At 40.4% G+C, this 24,805-nt stretch overlaps 1 protein-coding gene across 3 annotated transcripts in view; it reads right to left on the bottom strand.

Annotated features, from left to right (window-relative positions):
- Window positions 1-24,805, bottom strand: part of Dock11 (dedicator of cytokinesis 11) — a 192,721-nt gene that overhangs the window by 116,168 nt on the left and 51,748 nt on the right. For all 3 annotated transcript variants that reach the window (XM_040744541.1, XM_040744538.1, XM_040744539.1), the window contains exons 2-7: window positions 19,723-19,839; window positions 19,549-19,638; window positions 17,960-18,042; window positions 16,846-16,915; window positions 16,151-16,246; window positions 2,361-2,495 (exon numbers count right to left, since the gene is read on the bottom strand). In XM_040744541.1, coding sequence (XP_040600475.1) covers window positions 2,361-2,495; window positions 16,151-16,246; window positions 16,846-16,915; window positions 17,960-18,042; window positions 19,549-19,638; window positions 19,723-19,839 — 591 coding nt within the window. The remainder of the gene's footprint in view (window positions 1-2,360; window positions 2,496-16,150; window positions 16,247-16,845; window positions 16,916-17,959; window positions 18,043-19,548; window positions 19,639-19,722; window positions 19,840-24,805) is intronic.

The following is a 24,805-nucleotide window of genomic DNA, read 5'->3' as shown; positions in this document are numbered from 1 at the left end:
GTATAGAAACTCCCAGATCATGTCAATCTTTGGTGCTCTTCTCAGGTCTAAGCTAAATTGAATAAGGACAAAGTGGGCATAAATCATTTAAGTCCTTTGGGACCCTTCACATTTAGAAAACTAAACCACCACCATGAAAACAAGAACACATTTTGCTATATTCACTCAAAAAATTCTCCTTGCTTTATTGACTTTTCAAAACTAGATGTTAGAAGCAAGCTAAAATGTGACCTGAAACAAATACAATGCTTCCTTTATATTTCCTCATTAACGCAGAAATGTGATTCACTTGAACATGCACAGTATCAAATAGTATCCCCAGGGTAAAAGAAGGCCATAACTGTTTCACATTAATGTTGACCCTCATTAAAATATGTGAAGTGGTTCACACTAAATATTAGAATAGGAGGAAAAGAAAAACCCCATCATGTCTTCAAACCTAATAACACATTTTATCACCTTCTCTTTCGTGACAAAAGAGGTGGCATACTACCCCCTCTCCAGTGCCTCAGCAATCATTTCAAGTAAGGCTCATAAATCAATAATTCTCCACTGCATGGTCATTATTTAAGAAGAAACCAACGAAGTTCCCCGTTTTCATCTTCAAAGAATAGAGAACAGTGAAATTAAACCAGCATAGCAAGTCGTAAAAATGTATGTATTTGAAAACACTAGGGAGAGCAACTCATAAGTAGATGACTATAGGAGAACTACAAAAAAGGTCACTGGAAGAGGGCTAATTGAAAAAAATCCAGCAATCATGTGTGCCCTTCTTTTCCTCCAGTAAAATCAAAAGACGTGGTTATTACTTATTTAAAAAGCACCTTTGGTCTGGGGCTGGTGCTCAGAGGTGTGCTCAAGACATGAAGTTCGAGCCTAAGCACTGTGCACATGAAACCAAACCAAACAAAGAGCTATGTTGAATTTACATAGAGGGTTAAGTTTAAACAACTCTCACTTCAATCTCATGGCAATTTTATTTGGATAGAGTATGCAGATATTATTAAGCTGACATTACAGTTTTGCGAATAAACTGAAATTATTGACCCAATCACCCTTGCCTCTTCATTAGCTCAGTGTTCCTATTTGAATTACAGTGCCACAGCACCTAACAATGTTCCTCTCCTGGTCAATTGGCTTACCGTTCAAATTATTTCTCTGCCTTCTCGTTCCCACCTGACCTTTGTCTATATCTCCAGTAATCCAAATCAATAAACACTTGCCAACTCCCTAAGGTGTGTACAGCCTTGTTAATTATTATAGGAGTTGCAGGAATGAGTGAAACGGGGTCTTTACAATCCAAACCCCAAAAGGAACAAAACACAATTTAAAGTGTGATTCTGATAAAGGAAACAGCCAAGAGGACACAGGGCTGGATTTGAGTGGGTGAAAATGATAGTGAGGAAGGAAACAGAAAGCACTTCAAGGTTGAAAGATAATTTAAAATGAGTTTTAGGATAAGAGTAATTTAACAAGACTCTGTATCAAAATACAACACAGCTAGGGAAATTGTATAGTATGCACAAAACCCTAGGTTCAATACCCAGCATCACAAAAATAAAGAAATAAGAAATAGGGAAGCCACAAATATGCCTTAACTCCATGGAATACACAGCTTGTTTTGATCAGAACACATATGCACACAGGGGTGCAAAGGAATAAAACTATCGACAGTAGGTTAAGTGCGTATCACCATGAGCCCTGAATTCCACAGTAAAAGCTTTAGATTTTCCTCTGTGAGACAGGAAATCAAAGCCCAAAGGTTTTGAAAAGACAAGTGAAGGGCCTACTCTATGTCTCAGGAAGATGGACACACAAGTAAAACAATAAACTGGGAGTTAGGAAGGCAAGACTTGGGAATAGAAAGATGGCTCAGAGGTTAGGAGTAGCTACTGTTCATACAGAGGACCCGAGTCCAGGTCTCAGCACCAGCTACAGGCTGCATATAATTGCCTGTAATTCCAGGGGACTGCAATGCCCTCTTCTGGCCTCCACAGGCACCTGCACTAATGTTCATATACCCATATGCACAAATAAACATAATAAAAAGTAATGATAAAAACGTCTTAAGATGAAGAAAAGCAAAATTCTAGGGTAGGATACCCAGTGGAAAAATCAGGGGAAATTCGAAGACAAAACAAATCAAGAAGCACTTTGGGGTGAGACTCAAAAGATCTGATAAAGTTTTAAATCCCAGAATTGAATATAAATGGTGTACTGAGAATATTAAGAAATTTCTAACACAGGTGTTTGGGGGCATAGAGATGCCATAAACCCAGAGGGAACATGCTTAGGTTTATAACAGTTCATCAACAACTGACTTGGAGAAAGAGAAAGAATGATTACTGAAATAACCTTACCTGAACAACATCAATGCAGGCATCCAAGTAGATGCAACCTTTAGACTCTTTGGAATTTTTCTCATCTTTATAAGAATTGAGAATATATGAGCCATCAGGAAGTTGAGTCAAGTAAAAGTACCGTCTCTTGAACACCTAGAAGAAGAAATTCAGCAGAGACCCATTGTAACATATACTTACAGCAGGACTGTTTCTCTGAAACAAAAACCATAAACCTCTTGCCAGCCACCGTATCTGAACAACTGTCAGACAATCTCCAGAAATTGTTAAGAATCAGGTTTCTGGGCTGGTGAGAAGGTTGGCAGGTTAAGGCACTTGACACCAAGCCTGTGGGCCGGGGTTTGAAAGTTGTCCTCTGACCTCCACTCTGGCAGGCATGTATCCATACATAGACATTCAGGTAAGTGCATACATACACACACACACACACACACACACACACACACACACACACTAAATAAGGAAGAAAGAATTATTATGTTAGACTTTGTTAACTTTGCTCCTTATTTCTTTAAAAACACTATGAAGTCAAGTAATCAAATAGAGAATGGTGAATATTTAACACTTTAAAATGTATAAAGCACTTTTACATCTGAATCACTGGCCTCTTCACCCAGCATCCTTTTCCATCTAACTGCAAGCTACAACTGGATTTTTTCCATTTTGCTTCATCACCACAAATCCACGTATTAAAAGGCATATATATCTGCATCACCTTTATATCATAAAACACATACAGTAGACCAGGGCTCTTGCTCCTGAAAATCCCACTTACAGCTTCCGCCCAGGGAAGCAGACACAATCATAAGTTGCCTCACCAACTGTCAAATGCCCTCAGTGCTGAAGTTTGAATCAGTAGGACTGAGGGGGCAGTGCCATATGATCACAGATGGGAGTAGCCTGTTGCTAAGACTCACAGTGAAGCCCACGGGAACAAGGAAAAAGAGAAAGACTACTTGAATTCCTTCATGTTGTCCCTTTGTTTCTCCCTGGAGACACTCCCATAGGGCACAACGAATAGAGTGAGCAAAGAGGATTACTAACACTTTGATGATTCTATGCTTTGTTTTCAATGGGTCAGAAACTATAGGCTGTGTCAAGCATTTATCATAGAGAAAGGAAAACTTACTCCAGTCATAATTCCCCAGGATGGTGGATCTAAAACCACTCAAGAATGGAAATGGTAACAGAGACAGGAAAACAGACTCTGAGTGACTATTAAGGAAACACACGCCTAAGCATAATATCTTACTCACAAAAGTTGGTTACGATTTAAGCTTGCCATTTGCAATCACCCATTTGATGATCCAATATGATCTGGAATGTGATATTTAAAGGACTTTAACCATGAAAAGAGCATTATTTGACCCGATCATTCCTGTCAACTACTTAAACTTCTGCCAAAGCATCTTGAAACACCAACAATTTATTTCTCTGCAGCATGAACAAGTAAAATTATACAGATGTGTTATGGGGTATTTCATCTTAGAAAAAAACAATAAAATAATAATAATGCTTACAAACAATTTGGACTTGTTTAAGTATCATCTACTTGTGAATGAATAAAAAAATGTACTAATATGGACCCCTTGCTAAGTCAGACTGATAAATGTTACAGCTTCTATTTCAGGTAGCAGCTGTATGGGCTATACAGTATCAACAGAAGAGAGAGCAAGCAGAAAACATCAGCTTGTTTTTTAGTGCCACAAGTAAATGTTACTTTATTGAAATGCAGAAATACAGAGAGTGTGCTTGTATGTGCATCTATGTCTTTTGTATATTTATATACAAGTTGAGTAGCCTTTAACTAAAGTGCTTGGGACCAGAAAATCATTTTAGATTACATCCTTAAACTAAAATCTGAAATCAGTGATTTTTTTTTTGTTTTTCTAGACAGGGTTTCTCTATGGCTTTGAAGGCTGTCCTGGAACTAGCTCTTGTAGACCAGAACTCACAGAGATCCACCTGCCTCTGCCTCCCAAGTGCTGGGATTAAAGGTGTGCACCATCACCACCTGACTAGTGAATTTGGAATTTTTCAGATTGGAGGTACTCGAGTATTTCATAGATATGAATATGTATTTAATATGTATTATTATAATAATATAATCACACCATTATAATATAATGCATATAATACATATTTAATTAACACATGTTTATAGAAAGAAATCTATATTAATATGCAAGAAAAATGTTAAACAAAATGATTACTATATAGGCAGGTCAGCACATGCCTGTAATCCCAGTACTCAGGAGACAGATGGAACAAGATAATTTTAAGGCCTTCCTTGGTTATACAGTGAGTTCAAGGCCAGTCTGGGCTATATGACATCCTATCTCAAAAACAAACAACAAAACTGGTGGTGACAGCATTTACCTTTATGTATTTTTCGTGACAATGGTTCACATCTCTTAATAAAATAACGGAACCAGAAAACCTAAAATTACATACTGAGATTATTTTAAGTGAATAATTTACTGAGCATTGAGACTTTGTGCAACTATGACTTTTTAAAAGTTATAACAGTAATTACATGGCAATAATCAATATATCTTCTAGGAAAATTAATATGATTTTAAAAACCTTACAATTCAACTCAAAGTTTAACTGTGACAAAATCTAAAACTCAGAGTGTATAGATTGAGTAATGCAGCTGACCAGATCTGCTTGCAAAGCCTACAGTCAACCACAAAAAGATAACAGAGAAGGAAGGACACAGAACAAAACATCTGTGGCCTAGAGTCAAGTTACAGTCTGCATAAATGCTTTCACATACAGCTGTCTCACCAAGCAATGACATTCTGCAGCAGCCACCACTTCTAAGATTAGCAAAAGGATGTGAAATGATAGGAAATCACTCCCTGTAACACAGCAATTACACCTCACAGTGACACAAATCAGAGAGAGCATTTGCTGGAAGAGCACTTGGAAGGAGCACAAGCCTCAAAGGCGGGGGATTCTGACCCTCATCCAGGATCCCTGGGACATTGTCCTTGAGGCTGCTTCTTTCAGTCCTCACTTGTAACATGATTCGACCAGAACAGGTGATCTGGGAGATCATTTTGTCAGAGTCTGCAAATCATTTCACTGAACATGAACAAGTTACACATTTGCTTTGCTAGGCTGACAGTCACCCCCCAACACACACAAACACACACATAAGAGGAATCATGCATTAGATGCTCACTGAGAAAGTTACACATTAGCTTTCCTAAGCTGACAGTCACCCCCCAACACACACAAACACACACATAAGAGGAATCATGCATTAGATGCTCACTGAGAAAGTTACACATTAGCTTTCCTAAGCTGACAGTCACCCCCCAACACACACAAGCACACACATAAGAGGAATCATACATTAGATGTTCACTGAACAAGTTACACATTAGCTTTCCTAGATGACAGTCACCCCCAACACACACAAACACAGTTGCATGTGAGATGGACCATACACTAGAAGCACACTGTTTGTACAGCAAAGATTATTTTGCTCTTTTTTGCATTGCTCAGGATGGCCTTTTATTCCTGGTTCAATTGATCCTCTTGCCTCAGATACCAGGGTAGCTGAGAGTACATGGGTGTGACACTGTGTGTGGCTTAGGAATTGTTTTTAAGTCATCTCGGTTTAGAAATCAATTTGTGAATGAACTATGATGACGGCTATGACCTCTTCTCATTCTAAAATTCAATGATGTCTCTGTTTTTTAATTAATCTTATGTGTACGGGCATTTTGCCTACATGTATGTATGTGCACCACTTACATGCGTAATGCCCACGGAGGCCAACAGAGGGCCTCAGATCCCCAGAACTGGAATTACAGATGGTTAGGAGCTGCCATCTGGTGCCGGAAATGAAACCTGGGTCCTCTGCAAGAGCAGCAAGTACCCTTAACCTATGAGCCATCTCTCACTACTCTGAGCCATCTCTCTAGCACTGCTGTTAGGTTTTAACTTCTGGGAAGTTGTAGGTCCTTTTTTTTAAAGAAGAACAGAGCATCCTAAATCAATACTACAGAACCAAGAAGAAATTTTCAAAATATCTGAGATGTGGATATTTAGGACACAGGTAAATACTTTTTTTACATTTCAGAAAGAATATGGATGTTAAAATAATAATTATACGTCATAGCTTTCAATGAAAGGCCTCCAGTCCTTTTAAATCAATTGATAACTATCTTATTCTTACCTGAGGCTGTATATCCACTCACCTCTTACCTAACAGAGGGGATAAGAGCATATTTAAATTCACAGTGGTCACTAACTACTTAACTGGCATCAGAATCCTATGACATCCACAAAGAGAGTCTCTTCCAAACCCTGCAATGACTTCCTACTCACATTAAATCAAATTCTAAGCTGTAGAAAGTGCAGAGAATAGAGAGATGGGGAAGGTTCATCAGTAGAAGTGAGAGAGGAAGAAGCATCTCTGGATGCTACTGCATAATCAGGTGATCAAAACTGACAATGTACTGTACACGTCAAAAAAGCAAGGACAAAGTTTTCACAATAAAAAATGATAAACGCGTACATATGTTCAATCTAACGTAAACATGATAAAATGTATGTATGTTTCCAAATTTACATTATGATACCATTAACATATAATTCATATGTTTATTATGAAATAGTTAAAATTTCCAGGTATAGGGGCACTGTAATCCTAGCACTTGGGATGTGGAGGCAGGAGGATCAAAAGTTTGATGTCAGTCCTGGCTACATGAGACTCTATCTCAACAACAACAAAACAAAACAAATAACAGTAGTAACAAAAATAAATTTGAGGCAGGGTCTCTCAGTGAACCTGAATCTTCCAGATTCAGGCTGGATCAGCTGACAAGCAAGCACCATGACCCTCCTGTCTCTGTCTTCCTGATGCTGGGTTTACAAGCTTGGCTTTTATACATTGGTTCTGAGGGATAAAATGCAGCTCCTCATGTTTGAAGGGCAAGCACTTTACCAACTGAGTCATCTCCTGAGCCAGGACCTGGACATCTAATCACATTGCTCAAGCTACACTGCTTTATACGCAATACTGATGAACCCTAAAGGAACTCTTTAAGTTTTTTTCTCTTCCTGCCTTTAGCCTGGGATCCTCTTGCCACACAACCAACTGGAAGAGCTGATTCTCAGGTCGTGTCAAATCTTTTCAAGGACCTGAGATGTTGGGACAGTAACCTTTTGGACCTCTTCTGGGCCAGACACAAAGACCACTTGTCACTCATTTGCATCAAAAATGGAAGACAAGCCAGAAAGGTATAGTACCTACTACCCAGCCTTCCAATTAGGAAAACCTTTTATTATCTTACATAACAAACTGCAAGGGTATATAGCTGTGTGTGTTGCCTAGGGTATGGATACTTCTACATTACAGAAAGCAGAAGTCCTAAGAAGGAATGCTCTAAAGGCTAAGGGACAGAGTAGGAGGAACAGCAGCAGAGAGGAAATGAGGCGCAGGGGTGGGGGGGCGGGGACGACTAGTTAACTGGTGTGTTAAACTAAACACCAAACCAAATGGCTGGGATAGCGCTGAAAGGGAGAAAAGCAGGGTCCAGCACTTGTGAGGCACAGGTGGAAGGATCACAAATTCAGGACCCGCCTGGGGCTGCATTATGAAACTCCTGCCTCAAAGGAAGGGGGAGTGCAAGAGCTACGCTGAGTCTCAGAACCGTTCTAAGCAGACATGGAAGAGAAGTAGGGAAAAAAACCCCAAGACTTCATACGGAAACTGACTTACGCTTAGTTGTACTAGAACGGCAAGAACTTAACCCCCTCCAGAAGGTTGGCAACCTATGACTGATCTCTCTCCATACCATTTTATACTCCTATCATGTTTTAATAGACTTCATAATCCTACACTATAGGAAACTGGGGGGGGGCAAGTTATTTTGCTTGAATAATTCTACCATAGGCGAGCACTGGAAATTTTTAAAACAAATTTGAAGCAAAACATAAAAGAGGGTAGCTGCAATCTTCCCTTATCATTGCAGACACATCATTTTCTCAGACTTATTTCAACAACAACGTCCTTGCTCAACTTCCTTCTGCCCTTCCCTCCTGTTTCTTCTTACTCCTCATTGGCTCCTTCCCCCTTTTCCCGTTTGAGACACAGTCTCACTCTACAGCCCCAACTGGCCTCAATCTCACGGTGATATTCCTGCCCCAATCCCCATAGACTGGACTCCAAACAAGAGCCACCATGCCTAACTTTGTTTCTTGGTTAAATTTTGATGGTATCACATTTCTTGCATCATCAGGCTCACATGTCGACAGATCCTGACTTATCGAAATTCTCATGATATAAAATAATAGAATGACTGGCATGCTTTCTGTCTTATTGTCCCTGACTAAGTCCTTAGCTCATGTCAGTTAATCCTTATAAACAACTTGGTGCAGTCACCACTACCTTCATCGGCACATCACAAAAGAGAAACTGAGGCACAGAAGGATACTGGGGAGCAAAACAACTTAACCTAGCATGGCTACCAGACCTCATCCAGTATGTGCTCTCTGCATACCACATCCACACTCATATTGTCCTTTGGGACTCCCTTCCTTCAAGACCTGCCCATCTCAGGCCCCATGTTCATGCACTCGGTATCTGGACAACCATTAAATAATTAATTATTTTTATTGTGTGTCTCACATCTCCAAAGAGGTCCTGAGCCCTAAGAGTCTGTCTACCTTCCAGATTACTAATTTCATGTACTAATAAGACAGTCCTTGTGTATTTGGTGATGGATCTGATGATTTCTAGAGTGTCTGGCACCTAAGAAGCAGGTTTTGAGCAGCAGCCACCAAATGAGGGGAAACAAGACAGAAAAACAAATTAGTGAGAAACCCCCTGCCTATGATAAACAAGTATTAATACAGATTATTTACTATAAGATGCGGTCTAGTAGGCTGGAGCATACAAATGAATAAAAATTCAAAATAATAGGTCTTATCCTCCTCTTGTTCCTTACACACATTGACCTTGAACTCCCAGCAACAGCTTTCACATTGCATGTGCTTTCGTGGATGAAAACCTCTTTTGATTTGCTGTTCTCCCCCTACCAAGAAGAGAATTCTCCTTTAACAGTCAAAGAGTAATAAGGACTTCTGGACTCTGGATATATAACAAATAGCTCTCTTTTGTGGGGGAAAATAAAGAAAGAAAGGGCACCAGAAGTGAGTCATACATCAGGCAGTTGAACTTGCAACCCCGATAACACAGCAAGGCACTGCAACATTTAATTGCTGTGAACAGGGAGTAGAGAGCCTAAGGAATGTGATCAAACTGAGCCAAGAAGATGTACAAAGGTGGGTGTCCCGAGGGTTAGCCAAGAATGGGCAACTCTTTTAAACTAAAAACTGCTCTCAAGATCAAGTATTTTCCTTATTCCATATATCATTATATTCCTTAGGAAAAATAGTTCTAAATACCAGGGGAAGGTCATGGCCGACAGCACAGCTATCTAGTCCACATTAATTTTTTCTCAGCGATTGAGAACAAGTTGAATAAAGCAGATGTCTCTAGCAGCTACTTAGGAAAGCGTGCAACCGAATAAGCTCCTCTTAGGACTATGGTCTCTGCCTAGGCGATCCTGTATTCTTTATGATTATCTTTGGCTTCTTTCCAGTCCTTTTCCAGGAATTGAAACGGGGTAGTGGGATGGGGTCTCACTCACTAGAAAGCACACATTGAGGAAATGGCTCACTGTAATAAAGCTGGTCCTGTCTTAACATGGCTGCTGACAACAAGGCAACTCACAAGTGCTGGAGAAGAAATGGTCACTGTGCCCAGACAACAATCAGCGCCTTTGCAAGAACTGTACGAGGCCAGCATCCTTTTCAGGGAGAGGAAGTGCTTGGGCACTGTGACTCTGTGAAGTGATTGTGTCTCCCTGTGAAGCTAGATATATCGTTAGCAGCTCTCCCACCGCCTGGATGTCTCAGGGATACTTTGTTGGTGGATAATGAGGTTATCCAGAAAGCACTTTGGGGAAGATAATGATGATTGCAGTGAATGTAATGGTTCTGACTATAACTTAACTGTTCGAGGCTAGGCGGGGGAGGGAGGTACAGCACACTGGGGAAAATATAATGGAATGCCCTGGCAGAGTTCTGGCAGGCACCAAAGGAGGTTTAATTTTTGAAAGTAGTTCATGCAGAAATTGCATTGGCTGTGTTGCTAATATTGCATTTGGCTACATGGTTGCTTGCTCAAATGGTCACATAAATGAACAGTCTTCTGGTTCCTTTCCTAGATGACCTGGACAATGCTGGGCAACTTCTGATCCTTTTTCGTTTTCCTTTTACATCTTAAATCGTGATTCTGGTTTTTTCCTTTCCTTGCTCTTTGACTTTCTTACTCCTGACAACTCAAAGGTCTAGGAGAAAGACTCAGACTTGTTTACGTTTTTTTTTTTAAAGCTGCACTTACTATACATAATTTCAAACATCTTAAAGGACTGCTTCTACACAGTGCTCTTGGTTTGGTTGTCTGAGGCATCATTTCCCTGTATAGCCCAGGCTGGTCTTGACTCTACCCACCTACTAAAAGATTATGAGTGCTGGGATTACAAGCCAGTGCCACCAGGCCCAACTACTCCAACAGAATTTTTTTATTCATACTTTTTGGTTTGTATGTCTTAGAATGATTTTTTTTTATTTGAACACATAACTTGATTGAAGAAGCACATTACCAGCCACAAAGGAATATGCAGGCTGGTGTCAAGCCACAGCCCATCATGGAGACTCAAATAAAAATACAAAGAAAGAAGGTTGGCTTCCACGGATTGTTATTTGCCAATGAGTCATGATTAATACCTACAGCCTTCTGAGGCAGCTTCCTGGCTGCTGGGAGTTAGCAAAGACTCTCAGAGCACGAATTTGCTGATAAGAAAAGATTCCCTGGGGTCAGTTCTGGAGCTCGGGCACTGTGCTGCTGGCTGCTGAAGCTCCCACTACTTCACACCGGTGCAGCAGGAGGCCCTATCACGTTTAGAACTCCGGCTGCACCCAGGATAAACCTGCCCCAAGGACAGGGACAATTAGTTAGGTAACAGCACACCTGAAACATCTTCCCGTTTGCTTATAAGATTGATTAACAGTCTTTATTGTGAAGATTCACATACAAGAAACAAACAGAAAATGTCCTTCCAGCACACTTCTCATTCTGTCAGCCTCTGGCTTTAGTTATGCCTCTGTCTCTGCTTCTGCAAAAGAGCCCAGCTGACCCGTGGGCACTGAGCTTCTTATTATTACTGAACCAACGCAAACTTCATAAGAGCTTCTCCCCACCCTGTGACAGGCAGGGCACCTAAGGTTTCAGGGTCTACACCCTTGGTATACGGCTTGCGTCCCAGGACAGGACCCCTGATTTAGCAACTTCAAGACTACTACCATTTCCAGTCATTTGCTATACACCCTTATAGCCCCTCAGTTCCTAGAGAAAGCGAACAGAATAAAACGAGGAAACACTCTAGGTGCAACTAAGCCCATGCATATTGAATGCACAATAGAACAATCATGAAAATGCTTCAGTCTATATAGGATAGACAAACTTGGGCAAAATCTCTCACAAAGTTCTGGCTGATACTTCCTCTCATGTCCATTCTAGGTTTGGCAGATACCCAAATACAGTAGTATTGCTTTCACTTAAGAGCTGAAAGCAGAGAGTACAGGATATATGCTTAATGGGTAAAATTCCACAGTGGTGGCACACACCTTTAATCCCAGAACTCAAGAGGCAGACACAGGCAGATCTCTGTGAGTTCAAGGCCAACCTGGTCTACAGGTCTACAGAGTGAGTTCCAGGACAGTCAGAGCTACACAGAGAAACCCTATCTCAGAAAACCAAACAAGCCGGGTGTTGGTGGCACATGCCTTTAATCCCAGCACTTGGGAGGCAGAGGCAGGCAGATCTCTGTGAGTTCCAGACCAACCTGGTCTATAAGAACGAGTTTCAGGACAGCTTCCAAAACAACACAGAGAAACCCTGTCTCGAAAAAAACAAAATAACAAAACAAACAAACAAAACAACAAAATTCCAAACAGAGATATCCAATCCATAGTAGAGGAGGGTAAGGACAAATGAGTTCCTATAACCAGAAATAAATAACTCCCAAACCTCACCACGGCCCTTATGTTTCAAAACGATTTTGTTAAAAGCTATGTGTACAGTTTTATGTAGGTATTAAGGAGAAACAACATGCTGGGGGTGCAAGTCATTTGATAGTGTGTACCTAGCATGCATGAAACCCCAGGTTCCATCCCTGGGCTTGGAGGCAGGAGGACCAGAAATTTAAGTTCAACCTCAGCTACATAACAAGTCTGAGGGTAGCTTGGGCTATGAGACCCTATCTCAAAAATACCAGACACAAGGAAAAGAATTAAATGAAAATTGTATTTCACAGAGAGAGGGGAAGTGGAGAGAGGACAGAAGGGAAGGAGAGAGGAAGGGAAAGATAGGGAGAAGGAGAAAAAGAGAGAGAAGAGAAGTGAGAGAAGAGAGGTGAAAATACGAGCAGCTGGGAATAAAAAGCGACAAAGCGAAGAACTTAGCTCAACAGGACAGGGCAATGCTTGCTGACAAGAAGTAGCAACTGACCTCTTCACCTCCTCCATGTGGCCACCAGGTTACCTCATATCTACCATCCTCTCCATGAATTTATAGCTCCTGCCTGGCCCCTGTAAGTGTGGGAGTTTTCAACCTCAGAGATAGATAACAGCCAAGCTGAACAATCAATCTTTGACTGACTGTATTAGTTTTCTAGTGCCATAATAAATTACTCCAAACGTGACGGCTTGAAACAACACAGATTTATTACATTAAGGTTCTGTAGGTTAGAAGTCTGACTGGTCTATGTAGGGGAGGGTCCATTTTTGCTTTCTTTTTACCTTCTAGAGGATGCCCATTGTCTTTGGGCCGTGACTCCTTTCTCCAGCTTCAAAGTTAGCCACACAGCATCTCCCCCTGACCCCGCTTCTGCTCACATCTCTCCCTCTGACTCAACTTTCCTGCCTCTCCCCCCCTTTTTTTTACATATCAGGATCTCTGTGCTCATTCTGATCCTGCCCAGATAAATCAAAATGGTCTCCCTGTTGGCTTATTAACAGCCTGAATTCCCTTTTGTCATGGAAGCAAACATTTATAGGTTCCAGGGATTAGGACATCTTTGGGGATTCGTTAGTCTTGCTACCACATTGACGTGTATTTTAAAAATTATGAAAAAAGGTATAAACCATGAACTTTTTTACAGGCAACTGAATCTTTTACCTAAAATAATATTTTCATAAGAAGGTGAAAAGTTTAAAAAAAGAAGGTGAAAAGCTGTCAGTAAAGCAAAATGTAATTCAATGATATTCAAGAAATAATTGAAAAGTCTTGTGGTGAATAGCTTAGTGAATATTAATTTCTTACCGATGTCTTAGGAATCTAGCTTTCTATATAGCATATTTCCTCAGTGCTGTGCTAAACCTAAGGTACAGGTTAAACAGTTTAATATTTTGAGAATGTTACGGGAGGGTAATGGACTCTAATCTATAGTACACAAGGGTATAGTCAGATAAGGGGAATAGTTTCTACAGATCAGTAGAGCACAGCTGGCAACAATTAATCATATATTTCAAATAGTAAAGATTATCTCAAATGTTTCCAAAACACACACACACACACACACACACACACACACACACACACACTCAATAGTGATGAATATTTAGACTGGTACATGTGCCAATGACCCTGATCTATTCATCGTTCATTATGCATTACATTTTTACATTGTAACCCACAAGTATGTATGTTATGTATGTTTTTCAAAGTGTAATATCCTAGAAACATTTTCTGACAATCTTCACAGAGTTGTAACTTTCACTCATGTGCATCTGAACGGGATGACTTATGGGACCTGTATTATAGCACTCAGCTAATGAGAATGACAATGTACTGGCCAAGTGGATGGATAGACATGCGACTCCCATTTCTGAAAACTTGGGGCTCTGTTTTTCTTTTCTTTGACTTGTATGTGTGGTACACACACATATGGACATGCATGTTCTGGTGTATTCGCCTGTGCATTCACAAACAGAGGCTGGTGGTCAACATTGAGTGTCTTCCTACACCATTTTCTACTTTATTTTCTGAGACAATGTCTCTTAGTAAAGTTCGAGCTCACTGTTTCATTTGACTTGCTGGCCTGCAAGCCCATGATCCACCTGTCTCAGCATCCCAAGTGTTGTGATTACAGCTGAATGTACTGTTTCGCATGTTTTTTGTTTATGTGAGTACTAAGGATCTAAACTTGGGCCCTGGAGCTCTGCTTAGGCATCAGAGTTCTCTGTGTCTCATTTATCATATCTCTCATGCCATGCAGGTCAAATGCAGAATATAAAAATGAGATGCAAAATAAACTTGGTATGGTACTGGGCACACATTGATCCCCCAGTAAATGGATTCTCTTCCTATCTCATAGGAGAAAAAAATCCCATGCTCAGATGCATCAGATGCACAGGAAATACCCTACAACATGGATTCATTTTCTTAGGGACCAGAAAATGAAAGTGAGAACAGGACATGGCCACTAAAGGGAAGCAGCAGGCAAAATATCAAATTAAGATAGAATTTGAGTCTTCCTTTGGTAGACACCCATGGTTTCTGCTTTCAGGCTATTTGAAAGCTGGAATGACCTTCAATATTTAATGGAATTATGAATCATGCCCAGTAAACCACGTGATCTTATACTGAATATCTGAACGAACAGTTATATTTGGTATCATGGAATAATTTGTTTGTCCTCTGAGAACCTCACTTGTACTTCCTCTGGATTGTAATAGCTCTTCACTGCCTCCCAAACAGAATCTAAGCTCGAGCAAGGCATCCAAAGCTCTGTGTGCTACTTTGTGCCTTCCAGTGTTCTTGGGTTTTGTCTCCTGCAAGTCCCTTACACAAGTTCACTATGTTGTCAAACGACTCCATTTTCTAACTAGGCTCTTCCGACCACCCGAAGGCACTGTTTTATGTAGGAGTTAATGTGGTGTGTTTCTAACATAATTATGAAGCTGCTGGACATAGGGGCTCCCTACCTTAGATATCTATATGTTTCCCACACTCACTAGTATTTAATAAGTGACAAATTCACTCATGAAATACCTTTCCACATAGGAGCCTCTGATGCCTATTTCTACAAAGCTATTTTCTCAATTCAAATGATAACTTCCTTCTTAAGCTCCCTTATTCAGACAATAAAAACTTTATTACATGTCTTTAAAAAGTTAACATTTCTACACTTGTTCTGAAGTCAGAGTTTTAAAATGCCACAAATCTGGCCAGGCAGTGGTGTCTTTAATCCCAGGACTCAGGAGGTAGAGGCAGGCAGATCTCTATGGGTTCGAGACTAGCCTAATCTACAAGAACTAGTTCCAGGACAGCCTCCAAAGCCACAGAGAAACCCTGTCTCAAAATAAATAAGATAGATAGATAGATAGATAGATAGATAGATAGATAGATAGATAGATGAGTGGGTGGGTGGGTGGGTGGGTGGGTGAGTGAGTGAGTGAGTAAGGTGCCACACATCTGTAAAAATTATTACATTAAATGCGTTTTTTGGTAGGGGAACAAATGAGAACAAAATATAATGACATATGTACTTTTTAAAAGCCATAATGAAACCTATTATTCTACATGTTAACTTGAAACAAAAGATTTTATGAGGATTCATTAGAAAATAAACATTTCTTCAGATTCACTATACATGTCAATATACTGCAAATGATGGAATAATATAGCAACTACTTCCTACCTTCATGGTTACCGTGATGGTGCTATTCACATTTGCTTTATGCAACCAACCTTGTTTTATCACACCACCCTTCTGAGAGCACAAAGAAGAGGAATCCTGAAACAGAATAAAAGCCAGCAGTAAAATAGCAGTCAGCCAACCATTTATTTAATCAACATTAGTAGAGCCAGAACTAGCCTTTTTCCCACTTCCTAATTAAACATAAAAGTATTGCTCTCCATAAATATTTGAAATTATTGTCTATAGAATAAAAGGCCCAGTGGTATAAACACAGTAGGCATTCAATAGTTACTGAAGTGTCCAAGTTGTCTTTTAAGAAAGCTTGTTATGTAAACAGTCAAAATTATATTTTGACATGTCATAGACATCCAGACCAGCTGTCCCAGGAAGGATGTACCAAGCAGGCAAGTCCACATGAAATCACCATACCACACGTCCAACACAAGAGAAGTAACTCCATAAGCCTATCCCATGGGCAAGAGAACATATTTGTATACATATCCCTGCCCATTTCTCGGGAGATTTTCTAAACCTCATTTGGAAATGTAAGCTTTTTTAAATTAGAAAAACACTCATTGCTTAGAGATCTGGCCACAGAACCACTTGTTCCAGCATCTTTCCTCAAGGAAGTCCCTTTGGGATCCTTTCAGCAGAAGTGGCCTTGAAGAAAGGCATACAGCTAACCCAGTCATTACCTCATCTTTGTCACAGTCTTCATCAATCTCAAACACATGGTTAGGGATCTTTTCTGGTCTCAGAGATTTGCTGAAAATTCAAAGAAAATTACTTTAGACACTGAACACAATCCATAACCATCACCAATGAACAAAAGCTAAATACGTTGACTTCATTCTTTGGAAAACAAGAAAATGCAAGCGGAGAGACGGAGAGATGGAAAAGTACTATCTTCTTCCCAAATGTAGACCTGACTCCTAAGTAAACATGCATAGCTTCTGTTTGCTTGTTTGAGTTTTGCTAAACAAGAACTCCTGACTAAGCTACCTCCTCAGCCCTGCATTATTTGTATATAAGGACTCCCACGTATGCAGCCAGCTGCAAAGATAAAACAGAGACCGGATAGGAGTCAAGGAGAGCAGAAGTTGCTAAGGAACGTATGCCAGGGCTGCTAGCAGTGACAGAGCTTTATTTTTCACGGGTCAGAAAGCAGCACGGTGTCATTCTGGCTCTCCCATTTGTTTGCTTTGGGAACCTGGACTGCTAATGTTGGTAGTTTCTTTCCTGGGAAAATGTTTTTGAAAGCTATATGGGGCTGCACAAATGTCTTGTTTCTCCTTCAATTTTTTTCTCATGTTTTCTACATGAAATGCTGTGAGACCCGCAGTCATACAATGGAAAAATGGGGGAGACGGGAGAGCTCAAACAGGTTGTTTGGGTAGGTCTGACCTAGTCAGTTATTAAATGACAGAAAGATGACTTAAACCACGACTCATGGATCAGTGTTCTCATCAGCACATGTCAGGCTGATCAAATAGCTGCTGACTCCTTTTGCTGACACCACTGGAAAAAGGTTCCGTATGTTTTCCAGAATGAACTAACGGATATTCTGTGATCTATATGGATGCACCAAGTATGTGAGCTCACACATACTTGCTTACCAAAGAGTGTCGGTAAGCAAAGTTAAAACAACTCGAGTAGTCAAAATATTGTACGAGCCAAATGTGCTGTTGTCTCACGTTTGGTTTATTATAAACTATAACAGGGGTTTCAGAAGAGATTTCTAAAAAGCCAGATAATAACAATGATAATGATTACAATAATTCTCCTGCTCCCCTTGACTTCAAAACTTACCATGGCAACATCCGAAAGTCCCCAGAGAAGTCTTCGTACTTGTAGTTTACCACATGCCAATCTGTGCTGTAGGTCTTAATACACTATAAAAAATAGGAATCATTCATTTTAAACACAAGAAAAGAATATAAAAGTCTGGCAGAGCTGACGATGGTGGCGCACACCAGAGACCTGAGGAAGGAGGATAATGAATTCAAAGCCAGTGTAGGCTGCATAGCAAGTCCCTGTCTCAAACACATAAGCCAAAGTCTGGTGAATTACTGACAGACTTTCTTCTTTTTCTCTTTTTGATTTTTTTGAGACAGAGTTTCTCTGTGTAGCTTTGTAGACCAGTTTGGCCTCGAACTCACAGAGATCTGCCAGCCTCTGCTTCCCGAGTGCTGGGATTAAAGGCATGCGCCACCATCACCCAGCTCTGACAGACTTTGTAAAATGAATTCAAAAATGTTGGTATGGGGATCTTGCTTTGGGGATCAAGTGTGATTCTCTAGTCCAACTGACAACAACAAGCCCTAATTCATATGTTCTGTTGAAAACTGTGACTTCAAGTCCCTGAAGAAGTAACTCTCAAATCTAAAAGAAAAGCACAAACAAGCGACAACAAAACTATGCACTACTCATGGTCAAGTTTAACCCTCATATCACACAGACCCGTTACATAGGTTAGTTAAGCTTAACAATTTTATCTCCCATTTATTTTTTTTTGTTTTTTATTTTATTTTCCAGTTTAAATTTAGATAAGAAACAAGGTTGCTTCACAAGTCAGTTCCAGGTCCCTCTCCCTTTCCCTCCCCTCCTCCCGTGCCCTCCTCGTAACCCCCCCCCCGTTATCCCCTCATTTCCCCAGGGGTTGTCCATAGTCTGTCATTTCATATAGGGCAGGGCCTAGAGCCTCCCCCAAGAGTTCAGGGTGAGAGTGCACCTCACATTGTTGGATGGGAATCCAAAGTCCGTGTGTATATTCAGGATGGGTACTGATCTGCTGCCCAAGGCTCAATAGATTACCTAGGCCTCCTCACTGACACCCAGATTCAGGGGGTCTTGATCAGTCCCATGCTGGATTCTCAGGCTGATGCCTGGGATTCAAGAGTTAACCTTTGTCTGGTCAGCTGTTTCTGGGGGTTAAACCAGCCCAGTCTTAATCCCTTTGATCATCAGTCCTCCCTCTCTGTTACTGGCTTTCTTGAGTTCAGCTCAGTACTTAACCGAGGGAGTCTGGTTTATCTCCCATTTATAATAAAGAAAAAAAGTATTTTCAATATCTGATAAAATAAATTTGAAATTCATAGATATATAGATATTTTTAATAATGAAAACATGATAGGTGGCTGGAGAAATGTCTCAGCAGTTTAGAGCATACACTGCTCTTGCAGAAGATCTGGGTTCAACTCCCAGGACCAATATCAAGTGACTTATCTATAACTGTAGTCTCAGGGGATCCAAGGGATTTTTCTGGCCTCTAAGGGCACCTGCATACACATGATGCACATAAACTCACTCGGGCACGTGCTTGTACACACACACACAAATAATAAAAGAACTAAATAAAAATGAAAGACATGTTCTTTGGCCAACCATTATCCCCTTACCTCTTTGACAAATAAACTCTGGGCTCTCTTTTCAGCATCTTCTGGTACAGTAGACTGCACTGTTCTGCGCTGACGACCAATCACTGAAATCTAGAAAACAAATCGCATTTTGGCTCTAAAAAGTGGCTTGGAAAATAAAGTGCTTATTCTTTTAAAAAGTGCTTGTGAACTTACAGATATGTCTTCCATGGGGAACATAAGCAGATCTCTGAGGGGATCGCTGTAAATCTGTGTTTTCCGTTGTGTGATAACATTCTCATAGTCCAGGGGTTCAACTACCTTGGCCTTTTCCTTTGTAAGAGACAAAGACATAAATTGTTACTGTCAGACTCCCAGAAGAGGGAAATTCCTCTCTGTGTAACAAAGATACCCTATTTCGCAAAAGGGGGATTGCTGACACTAAGTGCATAACGCTACTTTCATAAGAGAAACCTTCTTCGTAAGTACATACACACACAGAGCAGACACATGTGAACACTAAACACAAGCATAAACAAACTCCTGCTTGCTATAGATGAGAATTCTATGGGCTATGGGGCTGGAGAGATGGCTCAGTGGTTAAGAACAGTGGCTGCTCTTCCAGAGGACCTGGGTTTAATTCCCAGAACCCCCATGGAAGCTCCAGCTCCAGGGGATCTGACACCTCCACACCAATGCACATAAAATGAATTTTAAAAATAATTCTAAACGGGAGGCAGAGGCATGAGGATCTCTGTGAGTTCGAGACCAGCCTGGTCTACAAAAGCGAGTTCCAGGATAGTAAGCCACAGAAGAACCCTGTCTCAAAAAACAAAAACAAACAACAAAAAAACAAAGAATTCTAAAGAAATAGCACCATATTCTCTATATATCTGTATGTTTGAAGTCAAACAGAAATGGTGTATTTAAAAGCCTGTTAGTCATTTAGTGAGTATGCACTATTTGCTAGGAAACTAAAGGGGAGAAAATCTCAACACGTAAGCACCCTCCGTGCCAGATACACAATCCAAAGAGTGAATTACATTCCATCTTTGCTAGGGCAAGCATGAGGCCTGGAGATGCTTAATCCTGCTGACGAGGCCATAAAGGGTGAGGTTCTAAGAGGCAAAGTCTGAACTCCTGTAGGACATCTAAATGAGCTGGCCAGCGATAGTGGGACACCAGCCTGAGGCTCGTGTTACAAGGAATGGGGTCAATAAAGCCGAGAAATCATATAATATGACATAGTGAGAGGAGTAATAATAATAAAATCACCAACTGGATTCTTTTCAAGGATTGTATTTAGCAGCCATTCTCGTATATAATGTGTTTTGATGAAGTCCACACCCATACTCTCCCTTCCAATTCTTCTATTTCCCTCAGCTTTTCTCTCTCAACTTCTTGCTTAAAATTGCACTGAGTACATTTAGTGCTGCCTATATGTGTATGGGTGTGGGACCACACTGGAGCATGGATGGCTTCTCAGGACTTATGTCCTTGAAGAAAACTGACTGCCCCTCGCTCAGGAGCCATCAATTGCCAAAAGGTCCTGAGCTCTTTCTATACAGTAGGTAAACCCTTTCTGTAATTTTCCAGTTCAATGCTCCTAACAACCTATGAAATAGCTGAAATCCATTCCCCCACATTACAGTTGAGAAAGGCCTGGACTTAACCCAGGTTAAATAATTTGCCTAGCTTCAGAGTCAAAAGCCAAGCCCAGGTCTGTACCTGGAAAGAGTTATAGTCATTCTCTCACAAGTCTCTCCCTCACTCAGAAATGCACAAAGTTATTAATGTGCAAGGTCTTGAACTTGGATTATTCCACTACCCACCTGCCTATCATTTCTTTCACTGAACATACCGTGATCTATTTTTACCTCGCTGACTATTAGAAGGCAGGGAGATTCCCACAATAGAAAACCCAGCCCTGTGAAGCAAGCTTCATCTCTATGAGGAGTAAAGGGAGAAAGGGCTAAAGCCCCACTTTCCCTTCCAGAGAGATTCAGCCTCGGAGCCAAGGAAAAGCTTTCATTTGTTCGCTGCCATAACCCGAGCACCTGAGACACCTGCGCCTGCTGGGCATCCAAGACTTAATTGTGGAATGAACTGTGCAGTGTACAGGCTCAGCTAAAACCATGTCTCCACATGCTATTTTAAACAATTAGGTGTTAATTGTTTAAACAATATATGCTAATAATTTCTAATAAGGATATTTTATTTCAATGAAATTATGTAATTTGTATTAGTAGAAGCTGAATTAAGGAATTTCAGATTTAATATATAGTACATCGGGAGCTGGAGAATGGCGTGGTGGTTATAGGTACTTGTTGTTCTTGCTAAGGACCCAACACCCACACAGAGACTCAGCATTTCCTCGTCACCAGGCATGCCTCTGATGCAAAGCACTGATACACAAAAGCTAATAATAAAAAATAAAAAGACAGCCAGGCGGTGGTGGCGCACACCGTAAACCCCAGCTTTCAGGTGGCACAGGCAGGCAGATCTCTGTGAGTTCAAGGTCAGTCTGGTCTACAAATCAAGTTTCAGGACAGAAACCCTGTCTCAAAAAGCCAAAAATAAAATAAAATGACATATTAAACCTTCACCAAAAAATAAATGATGCATGTTTAAAGAGATACAAATGTTTAATATGACTTAGACATTGCATGATATATACTTATTTTTTAACTTTACATGACACCCATTAGGATGTATAATCTCCATGGTTTTGTGTGTCACTTAAACGTTGAAAAATAAGCTGGGCATGGTGGTACATGTCTTTAACCCCAGCACTCAGAGGCATAAGCAGCCATAGCTCTGAGTTTGTGGTCAGCCTGGTCTACATTACAAATTCCAGGTCAGCCAGGGGTACATGCTGAGACCCTGTCTCAAAAAAATGTCGAAAAAATGGCTTGGGGCATGTCTCAATAGTAGAGCACTAGTTTGGAAATGTCCTAGGTTCAATCCTCAACACCAAACTAAGATACATTTAAATAAAGTCCTCATAGTCAATGTCTAACTTATTGAATTAGCAATCATTAATTACTCTATACAATAATTCCACACGTAGCTGCCTCAAGTAACTCATAAAAAAGAAATTCCTCTTTGGCTTTCTAATGTCACATTAATATAAAAAAGCCTATGCCAAAATGAATCATGTGTTTAGATGTAAACTATATGCCTCCTAAAAATGAAACCACTGGTTTCGTCACGTTTTAAAGGTCATATGTGCATGCTACATAACAAGATTTTACTTTTCATTTCAAACTGATTCAACCTAACGCTCTAAGTCTTCATTTGTATTTCCTCTGTCACAGGTAGTGAGATGTTAGAAAAATTAGAGAACTATTCTGTATACCACAATACTTTCCCCTAAGATAGTGATTGTCAACCTGTGGGTCACAATCCTTTTGGGATCAAATGACAGGCCAGATATCCTGCATATCAGGTATTTACATTACAATTCATGACAGAAGCTTAATTACAGTTATGAAATAGCAATGAAAATAATTGTATAGATGGGGGTTCACTACAACATGAGGAACTGTATTAAAGTGTCTCAGCATTAGGAAGAGTGAGAACCACTGTGTAGACCATCAACATGAGGAACTGTATTAAAGGGTCACAGCATTAGGAAGGGTGAGAACCACTGGTCTATCAGAAGACCTAGACCTGTGAAGCAGGCTTCACCTCTATGAGGAAAAAGAGAGGCATTACTATGATTTAATAGTAGTTCTTGCCAGCAATCTAGACCATAACCTTTATTGAGTTTGCTTTTTTTGTGTGTCATTCTATTGTTAGACTTCTATGGTTACCAAACAAAAAGTTCTTAGCACACTTACAGATTTTTCAGGGGGGGTGGGTTTGATCAAAACACATTGTATACATATATGAATATTCAACAAAATATTTTAAATCAAAATTAAAAAAGAAAGCTGAACATGACCTTAATCCTAGCACTTGGGAGGCAGAGGCAGGTGGGTTTTTATGAGTTCAAAGCCAGCCTGATCCATAGGCAGATCTAGGCCAGCCAGGGAAAGAGAGTGGGGGGTAGGGAGGGAGGGACACACACAGAGAGAGACAGAGACACAGAGTGACAGAGACAGAGAGACAGAGATACAGACAGAGACAAAGAGAGGATATGGATTTTTATCCTTTCAGTTTGTACAATAATTATCCTACAAAGGCTTTTTTATAACTGCAGAAACCTGCATTATAATAAATACAACTTTACTAATCATCCAGCAAGGCCCCAATGTATGCGCCTATACAGTTCGGTAACCGTGTTAAACAAAGGCAAAGGCATCTATACAATCTGGAGTGAAGTGAACAACTGTTTCAGTCTTGCCTTCCTATGGAGTGACAAGAAAACAGTCAACCTAAATCTGGAACCTACTCAGTTTTCACCAGGGTAAGGAAAACAAAGTGATCTGTCTCTCAAAGTTCTCATGCACTGAGCCCTAAGCTCCCCTGAAATAACTTGCTGGTAGTGATCTTAGTATCGTGTTATCATTCTGCTCATTTAAAGATCACTTTGCAACACTATGAAAGCACTAGCAACTGCGTTCCACTGATGTTACAAAAGGTCCATCAAGTGCACACATCAACTACCATCCTCACTTTATACATGAGGGAAGTGGCTCAGAGGATTGTGTCAATATCAGACAGACAGAAGGTGTCTGTCAATATTAGCAGTTTCACCATTATTACCATTCCAGCTCAGATTCTTTCTTCTTTTTGCCATGTTGAAAATAGGACCCTGTTCATGGCAGGCAAGAGTTCTAGGATTGAGCTACACTGCAACTCCAAACTACAACTTTTAACTCCTGATTCATTCCATTTTCTTGTCAGTGTTTCACAAGCGAAATGTATTTGTATACAGTCCTCACACCAAATATGCTCACTGAGTCTGGAGCTGTAGCTCAGTGGTAGAGAGCTTGCCTGGACTATCACCACATGAGACCCGGGCTCAATCCCAGCCCTAAAACATCTCCACTGACATGTGTTTATTTTTTTAAAAAGCTTCCTGAGCCTCCTGTAAAGGAAAACAAATCTTTATTTGCCCTGTTCTAGTTTTTTAAAAAATGTTTCTTGATTATTTAAGCTGCCTAAGTGGAACTCTCAATGGCCTCCAACATGTAAATCCTAAAACTGGGAAGAAATGCACAGTTCCACAAACTGAGAATATCTTATCATTGCTATTACAAGGGAAACGGGAAGTCATTAGTATAGATTCAGCTGCAGTATGCCTCTTGGCAAAATGACTGGAAAGAACGGACCCCGGCTGAGGCTCTAGCCA

The sequence above is a fragment of the Mesocricetus auratus genome, unplaced genomic scaffold (genome assembly GCF_017639785.1).
Source record: "Mesocricetus auratus isolate SY011 unplaced genomic scaffold, BCM_Maur_2.0 Super-Scaffold_100003, whole genome shotgun sequence".
NCBI classification, from domain to species: Eukaryota; Metazoa; Chordata; class Mammalia; order Rodentia; family Cricetidae; genus Mesocricetus; species Mesocricetus auratus.
This window is presented reverse-complemented; position numbering and strand designations above follow the sequence as displayed.